General features: G+C 43.5%; 1 protein-coding gene and 1 pseudogene across 1 annotated transcript in view; one reads left to right on the top strand and one right to left on the bottom strand.

Moving 5' to 3' along the window:
• Positions 1-4,699: 4,699 nt before the first annotated feature.
• Positions 4,700-4,815, bottom strand: LOC112477664 (annotated as a pseudogene).
• A 3,721-nt stretch (positions 4,816-8,536) lies between these two features.
• Positions 8,537-11,165, top strand: part of JARID2 (jumonji and AT-rich interaction domain containing 2) — a 241,817-nt gene continuing 239,188 nt past the window's right edge. The window contains exon 1 of the mRNA XM_015587263.2: positions 8,537-9,432. Within this exon, the coding sequence (XP_015442749.1) occupies positions 9,388-9,432 (45 nt within the window). The 5' untranslated portion in view covers positions 8,537-9,387. The remainder of the gene's footprint in view (positions 9,433-11,165) is intronic.

The raw sequence follows: 11,165 nt of genomic DNA, 5'->3' as shown, positions 1-11,165 counted from the left end.
TTCCTTTCTCCTTTCTTTCATCTATCTGTCTCTTTCTAGGTTTTTGATAAAAATGTTTATATACCATGAATCTGAGAACACAGCTAATAAACCGTGACCATAGTTTATGCACTGTGTGTATATCAAAGAATTTATTGTTGTACTAAAAATTTACAATCACGTTAACCATGTTATATAAAATTGGTATGATCACAAATTGCCAAAATTAGTATTAATTTGTATATAATCATAGACTATTAGATTTGGAAGGGCTTCTAGGGTGTGTCTAGGTTAGTCCCCTTTTTCACAAATAAAGAAAGTGAGGCCTAGTGAAGGGACTTGTTCAAGGTCACAAAAAACTGAAACTTCAAGATTTCAGATTTCCAGTGTAATCTTGCTATTAAGTCAACTGATTTTACAGTTTTTCTTTTTGTATCCGTATTTATCTAGAATCATAAGTGCCCCTAGATACAGTGCACTGTTTGAAAGCCCTCACCTTCCTTATCTTGGGCACATGCACACATGGATATATGTAAACACTGTCATTTTGTAATAACAAAGGCAAGATTCTGACAATCTGGGTTATCTTGTCTTGTCCCAGGTTCTCTGGACTTTCTAGAGTCAGTCCCTCCTCCCTTTTTCCCACTCTAGCTGCTTTTCTCATCTGAGGACTGTGGGGCTAAGGCAACAGAAGCTCTACAGTGTTCATTCAGGAGGGCTGCAAGGATCCAGATAAGGGAGTGTGCAGAGAAAGGGGAGCATTGTAAGCAGTCTTTAGGTACTCTTTGGATGAATCGATGAATCAATGAATGAATGAACGAATGAAAGCTAGAAGGAGAGAAAAAGAAAAAGAACAATGAAGGGGCTGACCTTCTGGATCTTTGGCATCTGTGAATCTTAGGGCTGAAGAATGGATAGACAGGGGTTGGAGTTAAGGAATGAGGGCCTCTTCTGTAAACTGCTGTGGGGCTCAAGACCAGAGTAGCTCCTGATCAGCCTTGAGTAGAGCCTGGAACATCCCTTCTACCTCTAAATATCTTCTCACTTCTGTCTTCCTTGACATTCCTTTTACAAAAGGCAAAATTCTTAGTACTTTGTGTGCTCGCTTTGAGGACAGGGTCTATGTTTTATTTAATTTTACATCCTGAATAGATGTTCAACAATTTTTTTTTTTTAATGAATGCTTGACAATTGAGAAAGACAAACATCTGGAAAGTAATAATCCACTAAGTTTTAGTCACAGTGTAACTGCTGATGCCCCAATCTTTCCTGTTTCACTATATGTGTGTAGTATCAGAAAGGGAGATGATGCTGTTTTCCTGTAAAGGTGTAGGTGACTCTGGGGTTTCAGAAACATTGTTTTGGAAAAAACAATGTAAACTTTGTAGATGTCACAATTTTTATAGAAGATAGGCTGTGTTTTTGTTGAGCAGTGTACATAGATTCATAGGAGCTGTGGGCAGAAGTATCTGATATGGAGATCAACCAGCATCTTGGCATGTGTCATGTTTATGAAAACCTCAAACTATGGAAGTTGGTTTGAATAAGAGTGTAGCTCCAGACTGAACTGGACTAGTCTGGAATCGAAGAATCCTCAGAAGAATCTTCTGATTGGTGAAAGGTACTTTTCTCCTACCCTAATTATTTCTGTGCTTCTGAAGGATTGAAGAACTAATGACTTTTGTGGTGGAATGTGATTGCTACTGCTTTTTTGCTGCCCCAAATGTTTTTCTCCCGCCCTTTCTGATAACAAATTCTGCAGCATCCCTACTTTCACGGTGGGAAAGAGCTTTCTTTGGAGCTATCTTTACTAGCTGCATGTAGAAGCTGACAGAAGAAAGAAATGCTAAAATGAATTGTGAGAGAAAGAGAAGGAAGGAGGGAGGGAAAGTTGATAATATCATTTGTAGCCCTGAAACTAGGATTCTGGATTTCCCAGTTAGGTGAACTAAACCCTTCCCACCTCCCCCTATTTTTCCATTAGCTATTTTCATTAGGGCTTTTTTCATTTGCACCAGAAGGTGTCTTGATTTATACTGCTCCTTCCCTCTATTCCTGCCTACTTAGGGGAACCATGTCATCTCTGTGCCTCAGTTTCTTCCTAATGATTCCCTGCGGATTAGCTAATCAGTGATAAGATCTCCCCCGCTGCCCACAAAAGAAAACCATAGAGTACAGTATTATTGTAAACAGTAACTTCTATTCTTAGGAACTGCAGGTTTCCCGTCTTGGCTGCCTTACCAGGGTTTCTGAATTAGGGCCAGCTCTCTTTCAATAACACAAGACACAATCTCAGCAGAATAGTAATACTAGTTCTCAAATTTTAAATAATCCAAAGAACCAGGGACTTTCGGTGACTTGTATAAACAAGGTCCACAGTCAACTGGTAGATTTAGAACATCATTTTATTGTATCTGGTTTGTGCTGTGGCATTTTAGTGAGGCTTGATAAATAAGACTAAATTCAGGGACAGGATGCAGTGAATAACAACAAAAAAAACTAAAACGTCTCCTTGACATCACTCACTCTTAAGAAGGCTGTTTACTTCTGAGTTTACCTCCTAGTGTGTTTTAAAATACTCTTGCAAATCTCAGTCAGCTCGAAATAGCTTCTCTACCTTCTTTCAATAGAAGCCCCCACCTTCTGAGTACACTGGCTCATAGTTATTTATAAACCTGATGTCAGTCAAAGATTCTTTTTTACATCTCTCCTCCTTACTCCCCACCCCCACATATGAAGATAGACCTATATAAAATTAGAAACTTCACAGAAAGTATCCAGTCACTCAGGTAAGAATTATTGGCAGCCAGCAATCATTTATGAAGCATAAATTCATCACATTGGATGAAGTGTGTCTCTAAGACTATTTCATAGATATCAGCTCTTTCTTAAAAAATGGTTTCTGTGGTCAAATAAGTATGCCTCTTTGGTATTTTAAAGATCCTATGGGAAAGTAATCAGATTGTCTTTGTGTAAATTAGCAATTTCCAAATCTCTTTTGTCACAGCATTCTTTCCTTTCCAGCCACATCCAGTAACATTTCATGGAATAATGTCTTGGATCACATTTTGAAAACCAGGGGGTGGTTTGCACAGGGATGTGGAGTCAGGAGCTCTGGGTGTGACTCCTGGTTCTGTCAGCCTACTAGTTGTATGACCTTGAGCAAGTTATTATCTCTTAATATTTCATTTCCACATTGGAAGAGGGAGGACAAGACCTATCTTAATTTGGGTTATTTTATGGATTAAGTGATATTGCCATGGCTGTCCTTTAAACATCATAAAAAGTTATACAAATTAAAGGTATCATTAGATATCATAGAGAAGTACAGTTGACCCTTGACAATGTGGGGGTTAGAGGAACCCGCCACCCTTGGAGGTGCAAATCTGAGTATACCTTAAGTTAGTTCTCCCCCTACCCAAATTCCCGGCCCCTAATTGACCCTTGATCAACACAGGTTTGAACTGTGTGGGACAACTGAAAAAAATTTATGTATGGACTTGCACAGTTCAAACCCACCCCCTTCAAGTGTCAACTGTATAAAGTTATATTAGGAAATTAATAATATAGAAGTATAAAGAAACTTGCCCTAGCAATCCTTACTCAACAAACTGTGTATTTAAGTCTACTTAGGGGCCAGCACTGAGAGGAAATAGGAAGCACAGCACAAAAATCAAAGTAAGATCAGAGTATGTTAGATCCAGAAATGTCTGTTGATAATTGAATTTAACCATCTCACTTCATTGATGATGAAGATGAGGCCTAGAAGGGTCAAATGAATGGCTTAAAGTCTCTGAGAGAGTTAATATTAGAAACAACTGAGTCCCACCAGTGACTGGCCTCATTGCCAAGGGCTGCCTCAAAATGAGACAAATCATGGCCCCAATGAATGTTTGACTGAATTAGGAGAGACAAGATATATAAATGACATAATCAGAAAACAAGATAACATGGAACAAACTTTTAAAGCTCCCCAAATGTCACTGTGGTAACTATTTGAGGTGATGAATATGTTAATTAGTTTGACCTAGTAGTCATTACAAAATGAATGTGCATATCAAAATATCACATTGTACACTTGATATACAATTTTTATTTTTAAAAATGTGGCTGAAATAACAGGGGCAATGCGAATTTAGGAGTGAGTAAGCAGCCAGGATGAATTGGAGATAGGACTGGAGCTGGGGCCTTGAAGAATGTACAACTCTGTGCTGGATTTAGATACTGCAAAAAGAAAAGTAGTTGTGTTCCGGAATGGAACTGGAGATAAGAGTAACAGACTAAGTGGTTGGCAATAGTCTAAATAATTGGGCATTACAATTTTGGTGAAATATTCAACAGAAAGCATTTACTGCACACTTCCAAATTCTATAAAGTTTCTAGAGCTTTGGGGAGGATATGAGAAGTAGATAACATGGCCTTTGACTTTAGAAAGCTTATTTTTTTATTTGGAGAGAGATAAGAACATAAGACAAAACTGGAGAATGTAAGCAAATAAGTATATAACGCAAAGGGGTGAAATATGTACTCTTAAGGATTTCTGGAGATGAATCTTGACTTCTTAGGAGAATCAGGTGTTTGGAAGCATGTGTTATCCCCCACATTAACAGGGAAACTTCAATATGCATTTAACATAGGACTGTGGATTATTCCTCTGTACTTGGTCTGTTTTAACCTTTTATTATTATTATTATTATTATTTATTATTTATTATTATTTATGCCTACAGCACTTGGTCTTCCAAGGTGGTCTCCCATCCAAGTACTAACCAAGCCCAAGCCTGCTTAGCTTCTGAGATCAGGCATCGGGTTTGTTCAGGGTGGCATGGCCGTAGACCATGGACTGAGGCTCCAGTGGGGCGTGAACCCAGGACCTTCTGCATGTAAAGCAGATGTGCAAACTGCTACACTATGGAACCACGCCCTGTATTAACTTTTTAATTCTCTGTCATTTCTTACAGTAAATCAAACGGTGGACTAAAATGCTTAAATATGATTGTCCATACAGATTTAAACCCAGAATAGTGAGTGCTTTTTCTTATTTGTGTCTGATGATTTGCTATTCTTCCTCTTTCATCTCTATCATGTTCCCATTCTTCCTAGAGTAATTAAAAGAGTATAAAAAGTAAGATTAAGAAATCAGACACCATTCCCTCCAGCTAACCAGTTTCCAAGTCCTATGGACTTCTGACATTCTAAATATTTCTTAACCTGTTCTCAATTTCTATATTGTATTTCAGGTCATAACCAGTTCTCACCTCATTTATGCAATAACGTTGCAACTAGTTTCTAGGTCTCTCTGCCTCTTTTCTCTTTTCCAATCCTCAATTTCACCACATACAATTAGAATTAACTTTTCAAAAACAAAAATTTGCCTTATATCTCTAGTGAAAAATCCTCCAAAGGTTCTTTTGGGCCTACAGGCAAACTTCAAACTCCTTTGCTGGCATACAGAACCTTTCTGGTCCTAGATCCTGCTAACTGCTCAGTCTCATCTTTAGTCACTTCCACGTTAAACTCCATTCATAAATGTGGTGTATTTTTTTTTATAAGTCTCATTTTTTTTTCATGCTGGAAAGTTGCTCAGCTTCGAACTGCAGAACCCTTACTCATCCTTCAAAGTTTCCTAATTCCTGGTCACCTCAGCTATGTGTTCCCTTTAGCACCTTTCCCACATAGTTAATATAGCACTTTTTAGAAGTATGACAATGGATTGTAAAGTCTGCTTTTTCTACTGAGCTGTGTGTTTCTTAATGAAGGACTTTCAGGCTCTCTGTGTCCTCAGCGATGAGGAAAACACTGGCACATAGGTCCTATAGAGCAGGGGTCCCCAACCCCTGGGCCAGGAACCAGTACCCGTCCGTGGCCTGTTAGGAACTGGGCCACACAGCCGGTGAGGTGAGCAAGCATGAAGCTTCATCTGTATTTGCAGCTGCTCCCTAGCACTGGCATCACTGCCTCAGCTCCACCTCAGATCATCAGACATTAGATCTTCATAGGAGCACTGGTCCCTGGTGCCAAAAAGGTTGGGGACCACTGCTATAGAGAGAAATGTACCTACTGAAGTTTCCTCCAACCTCCCATCCCCCACTCCGGGACTTGAAGTGGTCAAGAGAAGTGCTGTGAGGAGTTAAAATCATCTGGAGAAAATAGTGAATTAGTCTTCTAGAAAATAAAAAAGAGCAGGAAAAGAAAGGAAATGTAACATGTGGCCTTGCCAAGATGGCAGGAAAAGGCAGTACATCAGGAGACAGTTACTTCCACAACAGGAAAGGCTTTCAACACCAAAAAGGCCAATCTATTTTCCTTGTCAGGGAAAACGACATTAAACTTACCCAAATTTTTTGGACTCAAGCTGATTCCTTTCTTTTTTTTCAAGCCTCAGCTAGGAGAATGGTTTTTAATATGTGGTTACTTGGGTTGGTAGCTCAGCAGGGGAGTTCACAGGTCTGGGACAAAGAAGCTCAGCTTCAGTGTTTGGCTAAGAAAACCAGGAAGAAATCCACCTTTGTTCTTTAATATTTCTCCTGAGGAATGACAGGTTCGACTTAACTCTCCAGAGAGCTGGTTAAAATCATAACAGTATGGACAAGTGGAGACCTCCAATATACAGGTTATAATGATCAGAAGAAAGTCTTTTGAAAACACCTGGTTGTAACCCAACCATAAAGTCACTTGGGTGGCCAGTACTGAAAAGTGGTCTGTTCTCTTGGGTCCTTTCTAGCAAATGGCACCAGAAAACAAGTTTTGCAATATTAACGCACAGAAGGTTATTTATTTTTCTGATTGTGAAAGGAACATAAGACAAAATTATTTCATTTTAGAAAGCATTCAGTTATAAAAACAGTAATAACTAAAAGGCATTAAAAAGTATTTTATTTAATTTACTGCAAGTTTCCAATAAACAGGTCTGGTTCTCAGTTAGGTTAATGTTATTATATAATCTTCCCCACAAGAAAGTAATTCGCAGATGAAGAAACTGACAAGCTTGCAGAGCCCATGGGTTACCTTTCAGGAAGTGTGGCCAAGGTGTGGTTTGAATCCAGGTTTCTTACCTCCCGTTTCTAGACACCATATTCATCTCTTCAGACACTGATACAAATAAAATCTAATGGTGTTACCCGAGTATTTGTACTTTTCAGGTAAGGAGAATTTAAGAAATGAGAATAAAAGATATAGGAATGAGTATGAGAGAGCACTGATCCCACTTTTCATTTATTCGAAGGATAGCCTGAGAGATCATTTAAAACAGTACTTCTCTAAAACCAGTTAATATAAGGAAAGTTAACAATGCATAATGGCTACGAGAGACTTGACAAAGTTGTTAATAAAGCCAAGGCCCAAAGCGATACACCAGGACCTGATGCTTCATTTATATCGGCAATTAAATAATCACAACAGAGGGGCAGAGGCAGCTAAAAAGCAGGCTCTCGCGCGGCTACCGCAGTGGATATCCCTGGCACTCGGTGTTCCAGATGCTTCCCTACAGTCTGCATGTCTGTGTGGTGCAGTCTCCATATTCTACTCATTTTTCACCTCGGCTTGGAACCCCAGACGCAAAATAAGCCTGTAAAGGCAAACATCTTGTTCGATTTCTTTAAAGCCGGTTATCTTTGGTAGGAGGCAGCGGCCCGGGGTCTCCTTTTCGGCCACCCCGTAAACCGTCTTCGCAGCCGGACCGCGTGCCGTGCCGAGAGGTGGCCATTCCCCACTGCCGTCCCGGCCGCCGCTTGCGCGGGGGCGCGTGCGGCTACGGGGCGCGAGCAGGGGTGACCTCAGACTACCCTGGGCCCAACCGCAGCACGCTCTGTGCGACTACGCAAGGCGGTGTCCTGAGGTGACACCGGCGGCGCGGCAGAGGCAGTAGGCGCCGCCGATCAACTAGTTCGCACCGAGGATTCCTCTTGGTGCGTGGCCCAGTTTTCCTTAGGACGGGCTCCAACCCCTCGTTGACACCGCCCCCCGCGCCGCCACGCTCCGAGGCCTTCCCCGGGGAAGCCTCGCGTCCCTCCCCCGCCGCTCCGCTCGGCCCGGCGCGCGCGCGATTCCTCGATTCCACAGGCGGTTCGCGCCGCGGGTGGGGGCGGGGCGCGCAGGGAGGAGGCGGTCACCGCCGCGAGAGGGGGGCCAGGGGGCGGGCCGGTGTGGGGAGTTCCTTGCTCGCGGACCACACGCTCTGCGAGCCAATCCCGAGCCAGCCCTTCGCAGTGTCGCACGCGGGACACGTCCAAGCGTTTGTTGGCAGGGCCGGTGAGGGGGAGGGGGTGAGGAGGAGGAGGGAGGGGAGTTGAGTGACAGGCTCGCGGGGCAGGCTGGGAATTGTAGTTCTCAGCGTCCGTGGCCATAGCCATTTTGTAGTCGGGGGACTACAACTTCCAGAAGATCAAGGGGACCATTCTAAGGTGCCCCGGGAATAGGCTGCTCTCCCCCGGGCCGAACGTTTTGGGGCACTCGTACCCAGCAGCCCCGCTGCAGGTAGACGTGAGGGCAGTGGCGGGTGCTAGCGTGTGGCGGCTGTGGGGTGAGCGGCAAGCTGGGGAAAGGGGGTGAGGTGGAGCGACCGAGCGTGCCATGCATTGAGCTAGGGAGCCTCTGTCAATTCCACTCCTAGGCTCGGCGTGGGAGAGATGCCTGAGGGGTTGCCCGGGAAGGGTTCGTCAAGGCCTCGCGGGTGTCTAGTCGACGAGACTGCCAGGGTTCTCAGGACTGGGCCGGGGGCGGTCGACACCGGGGTAGGTGGTCGCCTGGTGGCTCAGCTGTGGGAGTTTTCGGCTAGCGTCCAGCGGGGAATTACCCGAGGAGCCCTTACTTGTATAAAAGCAGAGTCCATTTAAAGTTGGGCTGGATAGCCTCTCTCTCATTGGTTAGGGGGCTTGGAAAAAAGAGACTCGGCGAGCCCTCGCTGTGGTGCTGCCGCCGCCGCCGCCGCCGCCGCTGGAGTTGACTCTTCTGCTCGCACTGCTGCTGCAGCACAAACGTGACTTCCAACATTTTTATTTATCTTTCCCTTTTCTTTTCCAAGATGTAACTACAAATCAGACACTAAGGACCTTCACGTTTCGCTGATGTAGTTTTTGGAGGAAAGAGGGGGGGAGTGAAGGGCGTCGGTTTTTTTTTTGTGTGTGTGTTTCGGGGGAAATTTTCCATTATGAGTGTTTTACTAAAGTGAATTTTTTTTTTGTTTGCTTCGTTCGTCTTTGGCTCTTTTTTTTTTTTTTTTTTTGCTTCCCAATTTCGGATTTATTTCAAGGCGAATCGGGCTTTGGGGAAAGAGGAAGAAAAGTCGGATTACAAGATCAACCACCACCAACAACAATAAAAACCACCAGGATATTTTTTTGCAAATTTCTGACGGCTTTAAATTCATGAAGCAATTGTCCCCTTTTGCAATCAGCATTTGGATCTCAGAATGAGCAAGGAAAGACCCAAGAGGAATATCATTCAGAAGAAATACGTAAGTGCTCCTAACAACACATCCTTTGACTTGCAGTTTTAAGCCATGGCTGTGAATGTCAAGTTTATAGATAATTCTGCAGCTGAAGGGTTTTAAACAGCGTCCGATAAGGCTGTTCCTTTCTTTTCTGAAAGAGGGCTTTTCAGGCAAAGTCGTGTCTGCTTAGTTTGGATGAAAAAACAGATTGGTGTAGAGGTACCTTAAGTGAATAAATTGACCTCGAATGACACAACCATAATCTAGTTTTAGATGAAAGGCAAGGGATTTTGGTGGAGCTTGGGAGTGGGGTGGGGGCTGCGGTAATGTAACTAAACTGCATTCTCGGGCGGGTTTGGCCCCATATTGCACTTTGCATGCAAATGAGCCTGTGTTATTATTAATGTTATTTGGAAAATTGTCTAACGCGTGTGCGTTGGAAGCCCTTTAAGTTGCAATCGTGGGTCCGATTATGGCGATCCTGTTCCTTGCACTGGCACATCAAATTTTACGTATGTGGTCGTTTTGGCTTATCTGGTTCGCAACATAAACCAGTTGGGAATCATGTTACAGCGAATGCATTTGTTGGGATTGACTTTAATAATGGGACTGGTTTTGTTTAAAAATTCATGGTTTCCAGTTCTAGAGGAAAAGACATACAATATAGCTAATGTTTTTAAGTAGGTATGTGAATGTATATATAAGTGACTACAAATAATTTCTCCCTGTTAAATGGGTTTCTGAAATTGGGTGAGTCTTCAGAGATTTGAATGGTTTGGAGTAGTTAAATTTGTTTTGTGCATAGTACAGCTACGTTTTGATTGGCATGGGGACTGTTTTTGTTTTGTGTGTGGTGGCTCTTTTTTTTAAGTTTGGGGGGAGGGAGGGGAGTGGGGGACCCAGGGATTAACTAAATATGCACTCGAGTGATCGGTGATTAGCTGCATGCTTTAAATCAAAGAACCCATTTTTTAAGAGAAGGCCAAATGAACATACATTAGGAATAATGCAGCGTTATAAGAAAGTTTTATTTAACTCGAGTCGACAAATTGGTGTTAATATATTCTCTTTTTGAGCTGCGTGGTGTGTGTAATGGGAGATGACCTTCGGGGCACTGGTTTTGTAAAAAATACATTTAATGGAAAAGCTGAATACCTTTTTCTAGAGGGCTGATCCTAATGTAGACACGTAAACTTCAACTATTTAAGGAATAGAAGGTTAAGTAATCAAGCCCTACTTAAAAAGCTGTTCCCTTAAGAATATAAGAATTAAAATACATCCGCATTGCAGAGGGCTGGGTAGAATGCGAAGGACTAGTTTAAACTCTGGCTGTGGAAACTGCATGGAGACACCCTTGCCTTGGAGCGTGGACGCCTTCCCAGGGCACGTCCGATCCGGGTGCAGCGACAAAGCAAATGGGGTAGAACTTGGACAAGGACCGCCTCTCCGCCCCCATCCCAGACCTGGCTAAGTTAGAGAGCAGTATAGGGTGGGATTTTTTGTTGCTGGTGGTCAGCGGATGGTGTCGGGTCCGAGCGTCCGGCCGCAAGCCTGTGCCTGGAGGTGGCCGCAGGAAGCAGAACACGAGTTAAGGCTCCGGGAGCCGAGCGGAGCTCGTGCTCCCGACAAGCTTGAGCCGGCTGCCAAGGGGAGGGCGTGCGGGGGTCGCGGCTGGCTGGGCCAGGGCTGGGTGACCGCGCTCGGCCTGTAGGGGGCGGGCTCCATGCCCGGTGCTCGGGGCTCCCGGCTCTGGGCTC

Source organism: Pteropus alecto, unplaced genomic scaffold, assembly GCF_000325575.1.
Source record: "Pteropus alecto unplaced genomic scaffold, ASM32557v1 scaffold121, whole genome shotgun sequence".
In the NCBI taxonomy this organism is placed as follows: domain Eukaryota; kingdom Metazoa; phylum Chordata; class Mammalia; order Chiroptera; family Pteropodidae; genus Pteropus; species Pteropus alecto.
This window is presented reverse-complemented; position numbering and strand designations above follow the sequence as displayed.